Source organism: Acomys minous (genome assembly GCF_964271855.1).
Source record: "Acomys minous genome assembly, chromosome: 10".
Classification (NCBI taxonomy): Eukaryota; Metazoa; Chordata; class Mammalia; order Rodentia; family Muridae; genus Acomys; species Acomys minous.
In genome coordinates, this window is record NC_140491.1 from 12,912,501 (window position 1) to 12,936,691 (window position 24,191).

Here is a 24,191-nt window from a genome sequence, read left to right on the forward strand (position 1 = left end):
GAAGCAAAGTTCATTTCCATGTTTCTTTCCTTTCTTCTGCAATATCTAGTCAGCTATAAAACGCCACATACCCACCCATCCGTCTATGGACATCATGATCACTATCCAATGTCAGTCTGAGTATGCATGCCATTGAAATATGTGATCACCGTCCCCTTGATGGGGAAGCCTGGTGGCACTCAGAGGAAGGATAATAGGTCATTAAGAAGAGACTCGATATCCTATGAGCATATACAGGGGGAGGAGGTCCCTCTTAGTCACAGACATAGGGGAGGGGAGTAGGGGGGAAGCAGGAGGGAGGGAGGAATGGGAGAATACAAAGGATGGGCTAACAATTTAGATATAATATGAATAAATTAATAAAATTAAATTAAATTAAAAAAGAAATATGTGATCAGATTCCATCTGATTGTCTGGTTCCCTGAAAAGAATCACTTCCTTCAGTGATGTTGCTATGAGCTATCTTCCACTCTAGGAGGGGAGCCATGTTCTTAAAATAATTATCTTATGGTGGCCTGCTATAAAGCTGGAAGCTTCTTTCAAAAGCTGTTAGAATAATCTGAACTTCTGGGTAGGAATGTCGATGCTCTTCTTGAGTTGAGTTCACTTATTCTTTCCAGTCCATATAGAGTCTCACTTCCCATTGCCTGTCCTATAGAGATTGTGCTCTTTTTGTCTAATAAATGGTAAACTTGGAGACTTTGCTCATGGTTTCTTGTTGAGAGCAATTGCCTTTCCATTCTAACTTACTTTAAGAAAATGCCCTTTATTAAATGGTTCAAGCCATAAGACTTTGATGTTATTAAACATTTTCCCCAAGTGTCTTCACCTTCCTCACTACCTCTGTCTTTCTTACTTACTACATAGCATCTTTTTTGTATTGAGTCTCTAAGTAGAATATCTTTTCATTGGAATTAAATAATGAAAAAAAAGAAAGAAAAATAAATAAAACAACTAATTGTCTGGTCTTTGTACTCCACACCGATGATCCTTAAAATGTCCTTGTCATTGAGCTGCCTTTCCAGCTGCAAAGTAGATATTATAACTGCTGTTGTGTTTCATTTTGTTTTGTTTAGGAAAACTTAATTTTCAGATGTTCCAACGTTATAGAGAGTTTTGGGTGACTGACTATTCAGGTAGAAAACTGTCTCTGTCATCTTTCCATTTAAAAAGCTACTAACTTCCACTCCCGCAATACTCAGGTAACCAAGTTTATTTCTTCTCAAGTCTCTGAAGGAGTTGAAGACCAGTTAGTTCAGTTTTACAATGAAGCTTAGTTGTTTAGGGGTTAAGATGTTTTTAGGTCTACATAGATGTTTTACGTTGATAATGACAATATGTGATGGAGATTGATTTACATTCAGAAATTTAATTGCACCAAGATGGGAAAGATGTCTTCTTCAAGTTTGTCAAATACAAATAGGCAAAACACTAAGAATGCAACATTTATATAATTCCTGATTGTTTCATGGTTCTTCTTGCTGTAAGTAGTTTATTGTATCTATGTGTAATAATAAAATGTGTATGTAAAAATAAATTGATTAAAAAATAAAACATCATTTTCTATAAAATTCATAACTTTGAAAATTATATCCAAGCCAGGCATGTCAGCACATGTCTATAATCTAAACCCCCACAAGTTTAAAGCAGAAGAGTTGGAGTCCTTTAGAGTTTGAGACTAGACTGAGCCAAGAGGTAAATTCAAGCAAGACCTTGACTCAAAACAAACAAGCAAAGGAAGCAAAGAAAGAAAATCATGTCTGCATTATTTGCTGCAGAAATTCTTTCTCCATAAAGAACAAATTTAACCATAATTTACAAAGAAATAATTTATTAATATGCCATGAAATAAAAATCAAAAAAATGTACATCTAGAGATAACAAAACAAATTAGTTTATAGGCTGAAGGCTAAAGTCTGGACCAGTAATTCTCAACCTTCCTAATGCCACTACCCTTTAGTACAGTTCTTCATGTTATGGTGACTTTCCAACTATACAATTATTTTCATAGCTGCTTCATAACTAATTTTTCTTCTGTTATGAGTCATAGTATAAGTATCTGATATGGAGGATATCTGATATGTGACCCTGTGAAGGGGTCATTGGACCCCCCAAGAAGGTCGAGACCCACAAGTTGAAAACCACTTATCTAGACCATGGCAGAGATAGAATACCATGGATTTGTTGGATTCCTAGCCTATGACCTCAGCACAGCACACTGGGCATGGCTTTGCTGAGATCTAACCCTAATGCAATAGGGTCTCCTCAGCTCTTCTGCATTAGAACTTGGAAAATTTTACAATATAATCCTTTTTGTGTGTGTGTGTGTGCCTCCAAAGCCACATAGATTTACTGTACAAGTAAAACTTCACTCTGTTAAAAGAATAGATGTGTCTCTGTGTAGTTTTGAACCTTGTGTACATGTGATTTTGTTGTTTTGTTGCTGTCAACTATAGTTACTCCTCTAGTAGTGAGGTAAATCTGAAGAGAACTGCACTGCATTTGTGTACACAGATGGTTCCAGTTTGCTTCCATTACTTCTCTCCTACATAAAGTGTAGCCATCAAAATTGAGATTCTAAAAGGAAATATGTTTCAGCTAAGCTTTCAAGTTAAATCTCGTAAGTGTTGTTCATCTCTTCCATCCATAGTCCTTTCTCTGTTATGCCATGGGCATTGCTTCTCCCACAACCCAAGACTTCCACACTTTTGTGTTAGAGACCAAAATTACGTGACTTCAACTCCTCCCCAAATCAAGTTGGATCACCTTACCAGGGACTAAAATATCTTAACTCTTTTTTTCTCTGGTTTCCAGCTTCCGTTATGCCATCTAGCCTTAACATGTACTTATACCTCCACTCTTTGTCTTAGTCTTCTATTCCTATATTTATTACATGTTGGTAACATTCTTTTTTATTTCCACACTTGAATTTCTACAAATAGTAGATCCTTAACATCACAGAATGTGAGCAAATGGAGCCCATGAATGTGTTATCCACTATTTAATATTTCCTTGTAATGGAATATGTACAACACCTAACGTACTACAGTAACTCAATAAATGTTTATTCGATGTCTGAAATTACATACTCCGCTTAATATCCCAGAAAACACAAATCCCATTTATAGACGCAAATTAATTCAACTACAGTTTCATGGACATCTCCTCTAATCGAAGCAGTCAACTAAGACTGTCAGGAAGGAACAGTAAATATTAGTCATATGTATACTTACCTACTTATGAGATAAGTTAATGAAATAAAATATGCATACACTTTCATGCAAAAATATATCACCATCAAAAAAAAACTACCATAAAACCACACAGATAAATTTGCTTACAATTAAATATTGACAGTTTGTTAATTTGGAAAATGTTTAGCAAAAAAAAGAATCACAGATGATGAGGTTTTTACTTTTGTCTAGTTGAGAAGAAAAAGAATTACAGGATTAGATGAAGTGTGCTTTACAGTGAGTTGGCACGGGGCCTGTGAAATGGCTCAGTGGGTAAAGAAACTCACTACATCAGCCTGATTTATGACTTGAGTTCAATCTCCAAAATCCATGTAAAATTGGAAGACATAACTGACACAATTGAGTTATCCTCTGGTATCCACATGTACATAGTTCATGAGCATGCTCTCACATATTGTATGCCCACACAGATACACACACATACACATGCACACACACACACACACACACACACACACACACACACACACACAGAGAGAGAGAGAGAGAGAGAGAGAGAGAGAGAAAGAGACAGAGACAGAGACAGACAGACACTTAGAATAGTAAAAGTTTAACTCTTTAAAAATGGAATTACCTGTTTGCAAACTGTGAAGTGGAGAAACCACCTTGGAAATAACCATAGTGACTAGCACATAGACACACGGAAATATGAAAGTACAGATGTCAGATGGAGATCAGAGCCTGAGCACCAGGACTCCAAACTAAGGCATCCGTGGGTTATTCGAAACGAGGCAGCATTAAGTGTTTCTGAAATGAATCATTTTTAGCCTTAAAAGGTCTTGGGGGTATGAACAGGCAGAATTGATGAGCTTTTTTTTAAATACCCAAATTGATGAAAATAAATGTCAGCAACATTAAAATTAATTTAATTAAGCTCTCCCAGGCCTACCTCCAATCTATTTAATTTCACCCTTCTGAATAGTTACGTACAATACCAGTAAGTACAGAAAAAGCTTATGCTTTTTTGAACATATGTTTTTTATAATCATACTAGTTTGTGCAATGACTGGGAAAACGTTTATTCACAGTTATTGGAGTATATTAATTTACAATGCAGACTCAGCAGAAAGTAACAGTGACTATTAAAGGGTACCGCTACTGTCTACAGGAAATGGCACTGAAGCTACAGATTCAACTGCAGCAGACATATGAGAAACAAGGTAATAGGGAAAAAATCACAAGAATGGATTTGAAGATATTAAAAATGAGCTACACCCAAAACTCACAATTAAGCAAATTTGAATGGTAGAAACTATGCACTGGATGAAGAAATAATATCCTGTTTAGAAGTGTGTCACATCCTGACCTGGCATGCTAGCACATGCCGTTCATTAATCTTAGCATGGAAAGGAAAGGCATACATGATCACCCTTGTCTACATAGTAAGATCCTTTTTTTAAATGTCAAGAAAAATGTTTTACTACCTGTAAGTTTTGATATATATCCCAACTAATAAAACAAAGAAAGAAAAAATGAAAAGTGGAGATAAGGGTATGAATTTACCAAAATTACACTCCTGCATCCTATTAGAAAATAAATAACAAAAACTGTAAAACTGCTGCATATTTTCTTGGTATTTGTTTTAATGAATAGTTTCTAAACTCAGAAATCCGTGTGGAAGCAGCTCAGAGTAATGCATTGATCATCATTTTTATTATGTTCTCATTTACAAAAATTACCATGTTTTATAAACACATTTGTATGCTCCAAACAATTCTAAAACACCCCTTTGAAGCGATGCAAAACAGCAAGCTCATTTATTAAGGTTATAAAGTCTAAACCAACAAATGGTTCTAAAATCAGCTTTCAATTCCTGCTAACATTAAAGAAAATATGTTAAGTTAGACACACCATGTTCTGGCTTGCTTTCTGCTGCTGTGACAAACACCATGAACAAAAGCAGAGAAGGCAGGGGAAGAGTTTATTTGCCTTACACATCCCTGTCATAGCCCATTACTACAGTCAGGGTTTCCCCTAACACTCTGATTACAATCTATTACTGGAAGCTCAGTGTAGTTTATGATTAAGGTAAGAGCTTTGTTAAACACACACCTAGCCTTGGTTACTCATGGCTGCAATCGTAGTATACAGAAATCTGAGGCCAGAGAATATCTTTTGCCTAAAGCCAGCCTGGGCAGCAAATAGACTGTCTCAAACACAAAAGATGGATGGGTGGGTGGGTGGGTGGGTGGATGGATAGGTAGTTAGATAGATAGATATAGATAGGTGATAGATAGATAGATAGATAGATAGATAGATAGATAGATAGATAGATGGACAGATCAATGGACAGGCAGATAGACAGGTGTGTGTGTGTGTGTGTGTGTGTGTGTGTGTGTGTGTGTGTGTGTGTGTGTGATTTATTTGTTTTTATATAAGACAGCACTGACAGGTACTTAATTTGTGACTGACAACATTTGTACTACATTCAGACCTCTTCAGAAACTTGGATCACAGGGAATAGGTGAGCTGTACCATGTCTCATTTGGCTGAGCCTTTCCTCAATAACAGCTTTGATTTTGTTGACTACTACGGAGCACAGGCAGATGTTGGAGTATCATATATGAACATCAGGAGCCACATTTTCATAATGCCATGAGTATGCTATTATTTTAATGTAAACACAAAAAGAACTGAATAATTTTGCCAAAGTTGCTCAGACTTAAACTCTTCATTATTCAATTTATACATTATGTCCTTTTAAGGTGTTTTTTTTTTTTTTTGCTTTGCTTTGTTTTGTTTGTTTGTTTGTTTGTTTTTTAGACTTTATTTTTTATAGCACAAGTGTGCCAGGAGCTAGTTCGGGCCTGAAACAATCCTGTCAATCCTGACAACCCTGGACTCCAGTTCAAATCTCTGGAGGGTCCTAAATTCCTAGCGTGTATGCTACCCCTCCAGTTTAGGAAGAGCTAAGGAACCAAGGCAAGAACATTGGCACGCTAACCGGACACTCTGCCAACTGAGCTACATCCCCTGAACCAATTATGTCTTTAAGTTACAGCTGTGCTTGATGACCTATATCCGCAACCCTAGTGCTGGAGAGGCTGAGGAGGCAATAGAATTGTGATGCCTTCCAGGCCAGAGCTACAGAGTGAAATCTTGTCTCACAAAAGCAAGTGTGTATGCAGGCGTGTGCACACACACACACACACACACACACGCATGCGCACATGCACTCATACATATTCACACATTCACATTTAGACACACATATTAAGAAGCACATATTCATTCATTTATATGTATGGATGATGTGAGACAGGGAGTCTTAATCAGTCTCTGCGAACTATAATTTTTCAAGAACAAACAAGTGAGATCCGACTGTGAAAACTGAAATCAAACCTTTGTCCCCAGGTAAAGGAGCAGGGTCTTAGCAACAAAAGTTAAATAATGGTCTAAGAAATATTACAAGCTTTTGTTTTCAATTAATTTCATGTATTTGTGTGTGTACTCACAGAGGTACACATTTTAGTATTTGTCTCAGCCCAGATGTTCCTTGAACAAATTGCCTATCACCAATCTAGTGTATTTGCACTCTGGAAAATAGATATTTTGGTTGACTGCATGTCATCAGTTAGAGACATATTTCTATATTTATATTCTATATTTCTATAATTATTGTGAACTTTGATAAATCCTATTAAAGAAAAATTGGATCATGTGAGTATATGAGTTAAATAAGAGGAGGAGATAAGGGAAAAAAGGAAAACCTTAGATAACTTCTTCCTGGTATGGTTTTACCAACAACAAATGTAGCCTCCTATAAACAAATAGTTCCCTATAGAACGAATGTCATTCACATAACAATTAAATATTTTATTCTTTCGCCTGCTTTCAGGCACAAGCAGTGTCACCCTGGCCTAAGCTTTGCCGTTTCAGACCTCCAGAAGAAAAGTACCGTGGCCACTGTCTGCTGTGGAAAGCCAAAGCCATTATTCTAGTAGATGGAGTTGGGCTCACCAGATACATCCATCGAGTGTAATGGAGTCAACTGCATAGCATCTGAACAGACCCTGCCAGGGGAGTGAAGAGGCATGAAAGACCCTTTTATGTCACACACATGGTAAATGATTTTTAAGGCACATTCTTCCCTCAAGCCTGTCCAAAGGCAGAGCCCCATTAGACTTCCCAGAATGCTGCTTTTGTGAATCATTACAGGAGCTCTTAAAAGAATCCTGTGAATCACATTATGTATTCAAAAATCTGATAATCTTTCTACCTGTCTTTCATGTTTGCTCTCAAAACAGTGAGAGCTATATCTTTTTATCTAAGAGAATCCTTCAGGCATTGGTTTGTGGTCACTTAGAAATTAAAATGTGTCTCATTTAACTACTGTACACAGAGTTAGTTCAAACATTTTTTGTGGAAGTATTTCACATTGGATAATTCTCAAAAATGTTGGTTCTGGATTCAAGAAAAAAAAGGGTGATGTGCATTCTTTTATTTTTAAAAAGAATTATTTATATTTCTGATGACATATGACATATCCATCAACAATTAAGTTTAATTTTTTGTTCATTGTCTTCTTTAAACCTCTTGAGAATACTATGGCTTAGGTCACAACATGAAACATCATGCTAATTAAACTTCTAATTAAATGGTGGAAGAAGTGTATTGCACAAAATAGATTGCTCTACCACTTTGTTTTAACTTTTATCTCATTTCAACTTGGTAAGCACTAATTTGGAACCCTGAAATCATTCTCTTTAATACAAATATTAATCTCAGATGAAAACGGCCCATGATTCCAGAGCCTACACTCCAGATATAGACTATATTTTCTTTCTTTAAGTTAAAATCAGGCTGATAGGAGGTAGTAAAGACCCTGTCTTGGTAAACACAATGTAGTCATTTAAATACAGTTTCTCTTTATGTAAGACTAATAAAAAATTCTTCTTATAAACAATTGTAGCAACTTCTCAATGTAGAAGTCAAGATATTTCTTTGGCTTCTCAGTGAAAGATTTTTATTAAAAGTCTTATATGATTTGTTTGATTTATTCCTTACTACTTTCAGTGCTATCCTTTGCACACATTTGTTTCAGTAACCTATCACCATTAGCCTTCAACTTAGTTAAAAAATGGCAATAATTTTATTTAATAAATATAGAATTGTTTTAAGTCATCAGAAAGTTTGTGTGTCCCAACAGAGCCTGTTTGAAATGTTTTTATCAGGAGGTATCCTCTTTCAGATGTGTCCCAAATACACATTCCGAGTGTCTGTGTCTTCAATGAGCGCGGTACATACGGGAGAGAAAAGCCCATGCTTGCCCTCCCTTAATAGCTAGACACACAGAAAAGAAGGAAGATTGGAGAGCTGGATCCCACTTAGATTCCACAAGGACAGACTGTTCCCCAACAAAATTGAGCATCGGCAATTAGAAAATTGATGGAACTGTACTTGTAAAAGTTCTTGGGCCTCAAAATGTTTGTCTTACCCTTTGCATCTGAGGATAGGAGTAGGAAGGGATTCCTTTTTAATCACAATAATGATAATTCCCCATCAGAAACCTACAAACACACACACATATATATATGTATATATATACATATATATGTACATAATCTGTTGTTATGCTGCTGTTAACATCCATAAAACACACAGAGTCCAGCTCTGTCATTTAAACAGTAAAATTTTCTGAATCTTGCAGTCTAATAAAAATTTCTATTCAAAATCTCCATTTCTAATCTGGGATGTGAACTTTTTTTTTTCTTTCCTTTTTTTTTTTTTTTTTACTTTATTAATTTATTCTTGTTACATCTCAATGGTTATCCCATCCCTTGTATCCTCCCATTCTTCCCTCCCTCCCATTTTCCCCTTATTCCCCTCCCCTATGACTGTTCCTGAGGGGGATTACCTCCCCCTGTGTATGTTCATAGGGTATCAAGTCTCTTCTTGGTAACCTGCTGTCCTTCCTCTGAGTGCCACCAGGTCTCCCCCTCCAGGGGACATGGTCAAAGGTGAGGCACCAGAGTATGTGAGAAAGTAATATCCCACTCTCCACTCTACTGTGGAGAGTGTTCTGTCCATTGTCTAGATCTGGGTAGGGGTTTAAGGTGGAAAACTCCTGACACAAAACATCCAAGGGATGTGAACTTAAAACTGATTTTCCTCCTATTTTTCCCAAGTGATATGATGTGCTTTCAGACTACTACAGTGCCCTGTGTGAGGCCATTGTTTCGGGTAGAGGTACTAATCATCTTACCTTCTTGAAGACAGAGTTTTAAATAGGAGGAAACGAAGGTCATGGCATTTGTTTAATCCTCTCCAGTGCTCAAGCAATCACAGAGCTTAAGATGAAAGCCACTGATTGGCAGACACTAAACTATAGCCAATTCAGTGACACAGGCATAAAATTTGTGCATCCAAAACCTGTCATCTACTAACCACAGCGCACTTGCCACTTAATAATTTTCAAAATAAGAGAAATACCTATTGAACATTTACAAAAATCACCCAGTTAACTCATTCGTCCGGTGGTTATGTAAATCGCTGTATCAATAATTAGTATTATACCTTAAAATTAATTTATAATTTTAGTATAGTGATAACAGGAGAAAAGTCTATACCCTTTTGTCTGACAGTAAGATGGTCTTCAAATACTTTTTTAAAAGTTTCATCACCGGCTTAGAAATACCTAAATACTGCTTTTCAGTTCACTCTCACTAGTCTTTGCTTGAGAAAACATACTCACCGAGGGTTTGAGTCTTAGCACACGAGGAACTGATGAATTTTCCTGGAGAGCCCGTATCTGTCTGATTCTGTTGAGTTGCTGTGCAAGTCCTCATCTCACTGTTTGACAGTGATATTAGCTCTATCTGGACTCCTGAACGTCTGCCACACCCACTCCAATATATTCCAACATCAACTTTAAAAGCACAGATAATAAAACTTGATTATTGGAAACACTGAATTAACTCATAGTATGCCACTCACATGCTGCCTACATGAGTCTCCTTAATTGGTCAGCACTAGCTAAAGGTAGTCACTACTGTTAACTTTGTAAAGGTTGTATATGAGTAAATAGAAGTGGAGAAGTGCATTTGTGCAAATAGTCAGTTGGTAAGGAATGTTTTCAGCCCAGGCAGTCTGGATTTGGAGCACTGCCCTCTGAGCCACCATGTGTGTGACACTGTAAGTGCCTGCACGCTGAATCTCCATTGCACTATGAACTCCACTTCCTCAAGGAATACAGTTGTCATTTTCTTCAGGCCTCTTACATTCTGGAAGCAAAAATCTGCATTTAATTTTTTTTCAGTTTAAAACTATACATTTATAGCAACATATGTTTTGCCCACAAAGCAAGTAAATTGGAAAAGAATTTTTCTTCTTTCCTGTCTACAGTATTTAAAGCAGATCGTTTATATCAGAGTCTATCTTTAACCAGTATTTCTGTATGCTAGAGCTTCAGAATACCGTTCAAATCCAAGTCACGCAGCCTGGCTCCATCTCATTCTAAGAGGTCTGTGATCTAAGGAACAAAAGAGTTCATCTGAGCACTCCCAATTTCTGAACACAACTCAACAAACTAATAACCCGGTTTTTACCGTATTTCCGGTCCTCAAAGCCTTGCAGCCCAGAGTGTGATCAGCAGAGTAAGAGTGTAAATACTCACACCTAGCTCTATTTCCTGCTAGTTCTGTAGTGTATAAGGGGTATAATGCCAATCATAGTGTCTTCTTTATAAGCTTTGCAACAATAAGCAGATAATTAGCACATTATCAGAATGGAGCTGACTTCCAGTAACTTCTGTTTAAACACTGGTCTGAGAAACATTAAAATAGGTTCCTTTTTTAAAGCTAATTTTATTTATCGAAACACTATAGTAAAATAGTTAGCAATTTAAAAATATAAAAGGAGTACAGTGGAAAGCAATCATTGTAATCCTTAATGTTTTTTTTTAATTTTTACTCTTTTGCTTTAGTGACATTTTTACTCATGTAAAAGTCTGGTAATGCATTCGCCATACAACTTTTGAGCTTATTCTCATTCACAGCTGTTCCAGTTTTCACACAGCAATCTTCCATGAACCAATAGAGGGATAAGGGAAAGCCATAACATTCCTAGAAAGTGATGTAAGAGAAGCTTAGAAGAAGAGGTAAAACTTGCAAACCTCCCACCTCAACTTCTAGTCTTAGAAAATCAATTAATGTGATGAAGTCATATTTTATTATCCAGATCAATTGTACAAATAATTAGAAATTAAACTGAATGGAAAGTGGGGAGTTCATTAGACTAATGTTTTTTTTTTAAAGAAGGAAAAATGAATTAGCCATGCTAACTGCATGAGTATGGAAGCAACACTACTCTACCAGTCAATGTGCTGCAATGAAAAAACCCACATGGCATATATATTGGATCTGTAGATACAGAAGTTTGCGCTCATTTTATTTCCTACCGTTGCCTGGAACTTCCACAGTTGGAGTAATAGCCAGAAAGTAAAATGAAGGTACTGTTTTCTGTGTGAGTTGCTTCGCGACTAAACATTAATCTTGAAATTTTAACAGTCACGACACTGCTCTGGCTGTTGCTTCCTCTAAGCAAAGAATTACCATTAGATGAAAGAGCCCACAGCAATAAACATCAGGGGCTGGTGTCTGCTGCTCTGAACTCAACTAGCCTGATCCAAGTCCAGAAACGCCTTTGAAGTCATGGAGACCTTTATGTGTAGATCAATCCTTGGGGGGTTAAAAAGCAAGACAAACTGGTTCCCTTCCTGTTATATTTTGCCAGGGCATGCATTCAACTCTGGGCAGAACAAAATGGTTTTCTCTGTTGTAAAAGGAATGATTTTGTACTTGGGTGTTGCTTGCTTCAATTAACTTAGAGAGAAACTATTGATCCCAGAACATAATTATGTATACCATGTCATGTTTCCTTTTCATTAAATCAGGAGCACAATAGCAACAATGGTGAATTTTGTTATGTTGATCATGAGGTATGGGCTGTGCTTTGGGACAAATAAAGTGGAAAATGGTATGTGATTCCCTTAGTACTGAAAGTAATTAGTTTTTAATAATGGGATCAGTAAGAAGTATCATATATATAACTTGTAAATTATCAATTTTTAGGGGTTAAAAGTTAAAATTAATTTTACTGATGATACGAACCAAAAACCTATCTGAGCATCAAAACATAGCTTCTCAGATTTGAGGAAAGCAAAATCAAACACAAATTTGCAAATGAACAGGGCATTTTTTTTTTTTGTCCTGCAACATCAATGGATTGCCTAGAACCCAGTCCAAACAGACACATCTTCAAAACAAATCTTTCTCTTCAAGGAACATAGCTGAGGCCAGAGTGGCAAGCTTGTAAGTGCTAGAGAATGAGGATGTTTGCCATGAGACTCTGTCTCCTAGACATGGCTTCATAAGCAAGACTTGAAAAATATCCACACCTACAGACAAGATATAGTGACAGGGGACAGTCTTATGGAATCCCACCCCTGGACAGAGAATGGTAGGGAACTAATGACTCGTAGGAGAGAATAATTTACCTCTCCCAAGGACACACGCCTTAAAAATGTTATCCAATAGAAGTCCTCAGCTCTGTAACCACATACACACAAAGAACAAAAACAGACTAAACTGGTTGTACTTACATATTTATGTGTCTATATTTACAAGTAACAACGATAGTCAAAGAAAAAGAGGCCTTTAAGTTGAGAAGTGGATGGGAAGGATGAGGAGAAGGAGACAAGGGACATATAGAAGGGATGAAGGATAGAGAGAAAGAATGGAATTATACGTTAATTAAAAATATATTTTAAAATCTTTAATCGTCATCATCTAAGCTCTTTATTCTCCATAAAAAAAAAATTACCAGTAAGAGGAACATGTTGTATGTATCAATGAGTTTAACAGGACTATGTATATAAGAAACATAGGCATCATATAAAGTAGTTTTCTTTTATTATATTGGCCACAAAAATATTCAATACAGTAGAATCATACAGTTTGTCTTATAATTTATTATAATAGGATAAATAAAGAGAAAAATCCCTGTAACATTAAACAGCTGCAATTGATTGTCACATAGAAAGAAGAGGTAAAAATTCTACTATAAAACTAATCAGCAAGATAAGGAGAAATGAATAAAAGTATCAAAGGACAGTAGTTTCAAATTTTTTATGGCACCTGGTGACTACAAAAAATATGTCCATCTCTTTCAAATATATATGACCTGATTTATACTAACATAAGATTATTTGTTACATATTTTAGGCTGAACAAAGGTAAGGGATAAATACACATAACCTACTGACAGAATAAAAAGCTAGAATTAAGAAAACAAATATTTCCTAGTCCCTTTCTATAATGGCATCCATGATTCACTCGAGTCCTGTCACTAAGCAAACAGGCTGAGGAGTAGAATGTGCATTTTCAACTGTCTGCACACTAATCTCACACGAGCTACACTCATTACTATCAGACATCAGTACCGTCTTAATATAAATGGCTCAATCACATCAAATATCATATTTAATTGGAGAAATTCTGCAGTAGACATCCTATTTTAGAATCGCTTGCTTTGTGAATAATAATCATTAATAATAACGGAAGAAATGGCTTATGACAGTGGATGTGGCCTCTTTGCATTCTAGGTAACAGACCAAAGTGCAAATGCTAACACTTACATTTTATCTCCTTCCACACACACCTTTATACACACCTCCATTCACACTCATACAAAAATCAGGATGCAAGTTTATAACGTGCCTTTCAATTGAGGAACTAACACAATAATGCGAGGAGCTTCTGGCATGCAGTTCATCCTCGATTTTTTTATTTTTATTTTTTCTTTAAATATATATAGGAAGGCTCTTGTCTACACACATGAATGAATAAGACCTCAAAGTTAAAAGGCCAGTTTCCTACTAACATAATGGCCATGAATTCCTTGAACACTTGTGTACCTAAACCTAAACTAATTCAGAAATTGTGAAAAAGGTATTTAAGTACAGGATGATCTATCTTCTGTTTCTATAACATCATAAATAATGTTCAGTGGGTACCAGAATTACCTAAATTGTATTTCCACCCAAGTCTCCAGTTCCTCACTTTCCCTGATTGGCAGTGGTATTTTTTTCCTTAGAACCTTATTAAATAGCACTGAATGTCTAATTTCGGGGTTTGGTCCTGAGGTATATACACTTCCACTTCTTTGTTGATCTAGCACAGGCCCTGATGATTTCTACATAGTGCATACAATGAGTTCCAGCAAGGCAGACGAAAGCATGTTTACAGTAATGTCCACAATAACAAGGAGAAACAAGAGTAGGTGGATATGACAACTCTTTACTTGAGTCCATTCAACTGCAAAGTGAATAAAGAATTTTCTGTTCTTCTGTTTACGCTCCTGAACTTGGCGACATCTGACTCGCTCTTCACAGTAATGGACAAGATTGCAAAACCTCGCTCACATCCCTCCGGAAGTCCATATTCAGAACTTCATTGTTTTCAGTTGTTGGCAAAATATGGTTTGATTTCTTTCTGCAGAAAGTTTTTGTGTTCTTCAAAATTGGGGCTTCACTTTAATGAGCTAGTGATCTTGCCCCTTGGGAATCAATTTCTTTCTACACAAGACAAATACGGGTTTATTAGGATCCAACATATTGAGTTGGAACTTGCCATGTATTTCACTTACGAGCACATACATTGATTTTACACGATTCCTCAATGTGGTCAGGTGGGTTCGTGGTCTGCACTGTATCGACCTATAAAAAATACAAAAATATATGTCTGCTTTACAGGGATGTGAGTAGGGTTTTGCCAGCCTAGTTGCAAATCTTGAACTGCATATCTAAGCTAATGGCATTCTTTCCTTCTCAAAGATGTATTTGCAGTGGATATAACCTTTTTCAGAAGTCACAGAAACATAGCAGTCCTCACTACAATTAACAACCCGGGGGCACCTAAATCAATACAGCTGGCTAATCCCAAGGATGCTGTCTCTGACAGGAAATGTTTGGTTGGTATAAGAATCATTGAGTTAATTGTATTTCAGGGTTCAAGCTTTTCAAGGCTATGAAGTGTCAAGGGGAGGGAAGATGGAGCGCACAGAGGCTATATTCTATAATATGAATAGAGTGATATGGTAATTATGGTAAAAAGCAGATGCTTTTTAACTTTCACATCCCTAAAGTGTCAGGGAGCTAGATCTCAGTGTTCACAGCCTCCATGTAGCTTTTAATCTCTAAATGAAATCATGATATAACTCACTCTCTCTTCACTGAAGCCTAGCAGTTTACATGTGATACACAAATGAACTGCTGATCCCTAGTACACACAAGATACACTGTTGTTCCAAGGCATGACTGCTGCCAGACCATGTTCCCTGTTCTTGTATCTAGTTTGCACAAATAAGAAGTGATGATATTATGCCTTCAAATTTTTGGTGCTAATGTAAGCTTTAAATGGTGTCAAGTATTTTTTCTGAACTTGAGAGCAATCAATAGGCTAAATCTTCCTTTCTATGACAACTATGCAAAGTGTTTTTTTTTAATTTGATGCCACAAATGATGGTAGTGAAATCTTTAGAAATCTTGAAAATTGTCAAAACGATAATGTCACTTTCAGAGCGTAAATACAGTGAAGTTTATGACTGCAAGTGCTTAAGAATCAGGATGAGGGAAGAAAATTTTCAATTTAATGTCCAAAGTCACAATATATTTACATGAAAAGACAAACTTAGGAAATAAGTAGATGCTGTCTTCCCCTGACTGCTTATCAAAGTATTTATAACAGTTAATTGTATAATGAAATGACTGACTAATTTGAAAATTAATTGATTTTGAGCATAAAGCTTACTTCATCTTTTGACAGTGAGCTACCCGTAGTAGCCATACAAATCAAAGCAGCTTTAAAATATCATAGTTGCTTATTAAATATTATCTGTTTCAAGAAATATTTTATGTAACAACTCCAAAAGCTAATAAATATTTGGGTTTTTTCAATTGCACAATCATATCACAAGTATATATACTCTAAATCACAAAATTATGTTGGGTATACTTTTTCTCATTTCATAGGAGTATCAGCGCACATTTAATTCAGTCTGCCTTTTCTGTGTCCTCCCCATATATGACAGGTTTGCATAGTGCTTATGACACATTTAACTGCTTCATAGTTATTCATTTAATTCTTCTACCATATTCAATGCTACAGTATCATCCCTCAGGGTAAACATCATGCTCACTCCACCTATTCTCTCCCAGAATCTGCACATGATTGGTTGGTAAGACATTGTGTTAACGAGTGAATGCATCCTTGCAATCTGATAACTAAGTAAACCAAATTATCTGTTGTTTCATGGTATCATAAGTGCAATTTTGAGATTTTTAAATTGTGTGGACATTCTTGCTTTACATTATTTGTCATATGACTTTTCATCTTAGAACATAGCTCTTCTTAATGTATGCAATGCAAATGGTATATGCCTTGCTAGCATATAATTGTCTCCAATTTTTCTATTTCTTAAATTTAACATAACAATAAAAATATCATTAAGTTTCTTTTTATCTTTCCCATGTGAGAGTGATTTAACTTTCCTTAATGGTGTGATCTGTGCTAAGGTTTTCTCCAAAGCTTTTAATAAATGAATGGATAAATGAGACATTTAAAAAAAACAAAAATCAGAAGAGTCAAAATGTTCAATGTTTTTTAAAGCTGACTTATAATTTCAGCATATGAATATAATGAATATACATAACATATGTTTAAATGGATATATAACACATTTAAATAATATATGCACCATCCTGCCATGTAAGATAATGAAATCCCCTTACTAAAATGTTACTCAGAACTGTATCACAGTTTAACTAATTGAGCTTTTGTTTGTGTATGGAAAACCACAACTATATACAAATATCCACTTGTGATTGGAGTCCAGAAAGATGAATTCTCTCTTCAACATTAAAAATTAATGTTTAGAAAGAAAACTGCATATTTCAAATCTTTTATTGAGCTCATAAAAAACAATTATGGATCAGAATTCTGAAAACTGTGGTGGGAAGGGTCAGAATAGAAATGCATGTTACCATGATGTATTTGCTTTGCTTTGAATCAGCTAAGTAAAATGGCCCGGAAGTAATATCCAGATCACCACTGCTATGGAAATAGGCTCCACGAAGCCAGACCTGACCAAGTTTTCAGTCTGGTCCAACCCAGGCAAAGTTGTAGAGACACTGTGTGTGTCATCCCCTTTCAACCTTTCTTCTCAATTCATTTCTATCACACAGGGAACAAGTCACACACACACACACACACACACACACACACACACACACACACACACTGCTTTAACCTGAGTCATTCTGAACCCCTTCCTATGAACTTACCCTCATATCTCACTCATCACTCATTGGTTAAATAAAAGGCCAATTAATCTAGGAATGGAATTTACAAAATTTATTAAAAAGAAATTGACCTGTAAAAATGACTCTTGCCTTCTTCTGTGCTCCCTGGACATCAGTAGTGACAAGTGCTAGGGAACTTCAATAGCACAGAGAATAGGGAAAGCACGCAGATACAGGTATAAATACAAATCTCTCCCACATGGCAATATATGTGCATTTAAACCTAGGATTCTTAAAAGAAATTCAAAACCATAAAAATCAAAATATATATTCTTTGAAAGAATATACATGTATTTTTCTACTTATTTTCATTAAATATGCTTCAATTCTAATCATGCACCTATGTAATTGGAGAAGATTAAGTGCACGTGTTTGAGGAATGTGTTTGCATATAATTGGCAATATGTAAAATAACTTTATGAATATGCATTATTTTTCTTGAGTGATGTTCAAATCGAGGAAATAGTGAGAGGTGCCTCATAAAAAGCAGAGTGTATTCCATAATACAGAGAACAAATTCATACTAATGTTTACAGTCTAGAAACTAAAGTTGTTATTAATATTTGAGAGCATCAGTGCCTAATAAGAAAATCATTTTAAGTTATAGTAAAGAAGAAGCACAGCCCTTTAACAATTCTGGATGCGTATTCTGTTTTTGACTATTAACATTTACTTTAAGTGGAATACAAAAAGTGTAGTAAGCATAAGATTTAGATAGTTGAAAGATGATGAAAATGAAAATCCTCAATAGCAATTTGATCTTTTCTTATGATCTATATAAATAATTTTGTAAGCTGTGATGATTATTAATAACTGTGGCACCCATATAGAGCTAACGCAGCTGGCATCCAGGGCTTCAATCCAATGCACATTAACCGTTGCGAGAGCAGAGGAAACAGGCGGCTCCTCACCTTCCATTAGCCTGAAGCAGGCCGTGTGTTAGTGGCCGAAAGGCTGAAATGTGTGTATACATGGAGGGAAGCAATATTCTGATCTCTGAAAACACATTGTCACACACAAATCTCTACAAAGAGAACATGCTATGTTCCTCACAGTGCATAACTGTTGGTTCACGCTTCCTGTCCCAACACACCTGTCAATGTTTCTCCACTTCTCGTGAAATGTATCCTCAAAAATGTCTTCTTCCTGTGTCTTTGATTTATTTCCTTATGAAATATCTGGTATCACGTAAAGTACCTATCGTATACACTTCAATACATTTTGCTGTGAGCTTACCAATACATGAAGGGAGAATTTTTTTCTTCGCAAGAGTCTTTACTAAAATAACATATGTGGCTTTCTGATTTAACAATACAAATGCCTTGTGGAGCAGCAATCTCAACTTTGTTCTCTTCATAGTGAAGGAAGTGGAGCCCAGAGACAGGAATCTTCTTATATAAAATTGCATACAGATAAGTGATAAATTTGGGGATGCAAACCGAGTCCTAATCAAATCCATTTTTCACTACACTGACATAAATTACCGTTCTGACATTAAATACACAAATGTGTTACATTTCATTTGTGACAAGGCTTAAGAAATAATAAACAAAAACGTTTCCTAAGACATCACAAATGAACATGTTGTGCTAGTTTCTAGAACCTTATGTATGCATCATACTTGATTATAGTTATCTCATTTACATGTGTAAGTTGTGTGTGAGTGCATGTGCGTGCACACACACACACACACACACACACACACACACAATCACATTTGTCAACATTGTTTACACATTACTAAAGAACAGAAGCCATCTTAACTAACCATAAGACACTTGTGTTCTTAAAGCTCGCAATAAAAGCATAAAATAATACGTCCTTAAACTGCCATCACTATCCTCTTCAGACTACAGTATTGACTACCCTGGTACAGTGCAGCAGCAATAACTACACTGCGTGGTAAAGCAGCCTGCAAAAAAATGAGAAAGAGGAAGCGCTGATGCTCTCAACTGCAACTGAAGGTGCATGTGCCTGGAGAATGATGACAGGGGTGGGAGACCTTGAACAACCACCAGTCTAACCCAGTAACAAGCAAAGCAAACAGGACAGGGCACCACTATAGCTGGAAAACATTTATATTCTCCAAAGAGAAACCAGTCGAGCCAGCCAGCTTTGAGCTTACAGGAAAAGTAGGCTCAAGATGTAAACTTTGGCACACTGGTCCTGCGGTCAGCTTGGTGGGTGAAAATTAAATATGATTCCATTTTAATGTGATTTGTGGCTTACCGGTCTCAAAAATCTATGCTTTATTATCAATAGAAATTACTAGACTTTTTCATAAATATTTCCCTATGTTGTAATATGTTTATTCAAGGGTTGATTTGTATGGGTTTAAGTAGCACTTTTAGTAAACAGAGATACACTATCTTAATATGTAATGAATATAAGAAATATAATTTCAGAGAAGAAGAGGCTGCCTGCACGTTTCCTCTACGGCATTACAGTTTTACCAGTAACAGTTTCTGAAGTCCAGAGGTGTCAAAAAGCCAATTCAACAAAACACTGAAGATTTAGGAGTAACGTTAAGTGTCTCCAGTGTTTGGGAGGTGGCTTGGGGGGTAAGAATGCTTGCCTCACAAGGGCAAGAACCTGAGTTCAAATCCCCAGATGTATGTGAAAATCTGAGCACGCCTGTGCTTCTGTTAAAAACACAGCTTGATGAGAGAGTGGGAGAGGAGATAGGAAGATTACTGTTAGCTACCACAAGTGAGACCCTGTTTTGAGGAAATATGCAAAGAGTGTTAGAGCAGATCGCTTTGGCCTTTGCATGTGCACTCCTGTCTATGAATAGAGACCATATACAGATATAGCACCAACCCACAAACCATTTTTAAAAACTTAATCATATTTATTCCTAATTTTTACTCCCAGGTCAGTGTTTATTTTCACCTAAATTATAAAATTACAGCTCAGAGAAGTTGTAAGATTTCAGAATAAAATTGTTTAAATAAGAACCAGATGTCAATAATCCCAGTAAACCTAGTTGTGAAATAAAGAATTCCTCTGAGTTTCACTGGACTTTATGTTAATAACACCAATACTCTTACTCAACATTCTACAAGCAAATCACAAAATAAATGTAAAATAGCAAAACATCTTTGTGATAAAAATGTCTGTGTTGGATGACATCTTAGAATTTTTAACTTGAAGAGTTTAAAAGCATAAGAAATTAATACAAATTACTTTTAAGCCAAACTTTAATATAGCTTCATTTCAAGCTTTTGTGGAGCACATGGCTCTAATCAATATTGCATCGAATTTTTTAAATGTTTAATATTGTATGAAAAGGACTGCAAATCTTAGGTTTTAAAATAGGTCACAATGCTTAAAGCACTTAATCACAAAGCAATATGGTGATTCTCAACAGAAAAAAAGGGATTACGTGCTTCCCTTCTTTTCTCCTTTCTCTTTATAAGTGCAATGTGATGTATTAGTTTAATTAAAGTCTACCAAATTATCATAAGGGTTTTATGTGCTGCAAATAATTGGCTTTTTCTTCCCTGTTCACTTTTTGTTAATGGAAGCAGAACACTTTTTTATGATACTTTGTATAAGATACTTAAAGACTGCAGGGAAGTAAGGCAATTGAGTGGTCTAATGAAGTGACCTTTGTCATCTTGAACTTGAAACAAAATTGAGTCTGCACTAATGCATTGAAGATAAGTCAACGTTTCCAAAGAGTTAAAAGGATAGATAACATTATGGCTCAAAGCCAAACTATACCAAGAAACCATCCATATATAAAAATGACAATTCTATTAATAGGAAAAGCTGAGGGAGTCTAAAATGAGGTAAAATGTATAAATAAATCACATATGAGGATGCTTTTAGTGTATACCATGATAAATCAATCTTTTTCATGGAACACACTCAATTATAGTGCACATAAAGATACACTATTGGGTACCTTCTTAATAGAGGCAAATGATGGCCACAGATGTACAAAGAATTACATGGAAGACATTTCAAAAGGTTAATATGACAAACATAGCTGTGAGCAGGAAGACATGATAATTAAAATATATAAGTATCTGCAGAACACTATTCTTTAACAGAAACAATGAACTGTGAGGCTAGCCTATGGACTTAAATTAACTCATTGATTGCCTGTGAAATCTGGAGCCATAATTTCCCAGTGACTCCCTTCTGGTAGCATCTCTGAATGTATGCATTCTATATCCAATTGTAATCAGCAATGACTGTTGTATAAAAACAATAAGAATATTGGCCGACACTCATTTATTACTTTCCTGAAACAGTTACAGAATCCTTAAATTTTTTTCTGAACATTATTTTCCCCTCTTAATTAATTCTTGAAATTTCTGCTGCCAATCTTGGCCTCCTCACCTGTAAAGAGTTTTCAGTTAGTGGCATTAACTAGCATTCTCCTGAGTGTTTCCAGGATCTCAGGCTAACACACAAGGTCAGTAGGAAACAAGATACTGTGAGCAGTCACATAGAACAGAAAAAGGTCTCAATGTTGAGAAAATATCCTGGCCAAATCGCAGACTCAAAACATGGAAGCAGTGGAATTTTAAGCTCAGGAAGCCTTTTCTAATCTCTGTAATCTAGAACACTCTACACCCCCACTGCCTCTCTAGTTACTGATGAATCTTGGCTTGAAGGTCGATACCCTCATGCTTGATAGTCCTTTCCAACTCTAAGCATGTTTCTAAAGATCAGTATTTTTGATATATCCATAAGCAGTCTAGCATCTGAACTTAGGCCTTTTACAGTTGCTAATATTGTGTGTGGGGGCAGGGTTGTCTTTTTTTGTTTTATAAATAGGCTCAGCATGTTCCCTAGGCTGGATTCAAACTTGGGATTGTCTTGCTTTAGATATGATCTTTCACTCTTTCCTTTCTCTCCATCTGTCTCCATTGCCCTTTCTTTTACACACACACACACACACACACACACACACACACACACACACACACACCCTTCTTCATATTAAAGTACCATTTATATTTCTGAATGTTAATCAACATATGCATAAATATTCAGAGGTATAAATACCAACAGATTTCCTCTCTTCTCAAGGATATTCTATTCTTATGAAATCCCAAGGCCTCAAAATTCACCAAACCAAAAATTAAACCAGGAGAATAACAGTTCCTCCTGCATCTGAGTAGATGGCCCTTTGAAGAACTTTCCTTGAGAGGAGACATCCTCATTTTGAATAGATGCATTCTTGATTTACCCCACTTGTTTTAAGCTGAAGAGGGAAAGAGGATCTTTGACAAAACTATCATCTGTAAAGCACCTTCTGCAGTATTTTGATTAGAACTGAAATGCTTCCAGTAGCTCTGTATGTCCAGTTTTTCAAAGCTGTCATTTCCTAGCAAATCTACTTAGGCAAAATACTTATGTTGTGAGAAAACAGAACAAACACACATTATAAAACACATCCTATTCTTCTCTGTTGGTCAGGATCCTAGGCAAGAATGGGAACTTGGATGAACATGTGGAAACATTGAAATATGACGGTGATGGGTTGGCTAAAGTCCAGCAATCACATGCACTTCTGATTAGTATGAGAGACACACTTGGACTTAGCTCAGTTAAGTTTCTAAGCAATTATCTTATAATCAAACATTATTTTCAATGTATTCACTGCAACAAATCCTGGTAGGAAAAAGGAACAATGAAAGACGATAGTGGTTATCTTTCCTCAGCTCAAGCTTACAGCAGCCATCTGAATGTAATTTGTCAACATTCTATGCCCCAGAAGGCAACAACAACAAAAATCACCAACCATTACATTAGGAGACCTCTGGCTTTTGTCAACATTGGGATACTACAACTCATGTCCTGTGATGCACAAATAAAGGAAAGCACAACAGACGCTAACTTGAAAGTGATAATGTAAGGTTGACAGGTTGGGAAACTAACAGGACTGTTCTTATCATGCAACTTCCATATGTAGCAATAAATGTGCTTTGGAAAGCATAGGTCATGATGACTGAACTCAACATTCTTCTTAACTAAAGCTTACTTTCAGGATACCCACATACAGACACCAGCTCCTGTACATTTAGGTAAGTCAGATATGCATTGCACTGACAACATTTTTAATTCAAATATATGATTACACAATTATGGATGCCTTTAATCCAGGCACTCCGGAGGCAGAGGCAGGCAGAGATCTGTAACTTAGAGGCCAGCATAATCTAAGAAGCAAGTTCCAAGTCAGCCGTGGTTACACAGAGAAACCTTGTCTTGAAAATCCAAGAAAGAAAGCAAAGAAAGAAAGAAAGGAAGGAAGGAAGGGAGAAATAAGAAAGAGAAAAGGGAAAAGGGAGAAAAATAAATTTAAGTGTATGCAGGAAAAACGACGTAAGTATTACAATTTCATCTTTTACTTTAAAAAGCCAGTCATGTCTCAGCAAAAGTCAAGACTGCTTACAGTGTACAGTCCTAAACCCAATTCTCTCCTGGCACTTTAACACTGGATCTGTCACCCTTTAACAGCACAAAATCAATATCCTGGAATGTCATGGTTCTCTGCTGGCCCACAAAGTCAAGGCATGATCAATTTCAACTTCCTTACTAGACAGAAATAGACTTAGACA

General features: G+C 36.1%; 1 protein-coding gene across 8 annotated transcripts in view; it reads right to left on the minus strand.

Annotated features, from left to right (window-relative positions):
• The window catches only part of PCDH7 (protocadherin 7), a 420,420-nt gene that overhangs the window by 341,191 nt on the left and 55,038 nt on the right, over window positions 1-24,191 (minus strand). The window contains exon 2 of one of the 8 annotated variants that reach the window (XM_084798660.1): window positions 12,518-14,970. The exons of the other annotated variants lie outside the window; for them this stretch is intronic. Within the exon in view, the coding sequence (XP_084654786.1) occupies window positions 14,893-14,970 (78 nt within the window). The 3' untranslated portion in view covers window positions 12,518-14,892. Of the gene's footprint in view, window positions 1-12,517; window positions 14,971-24,191 lie in introns of those variants that run through there. 8 annotated transcript variants of the gene reach the window in all.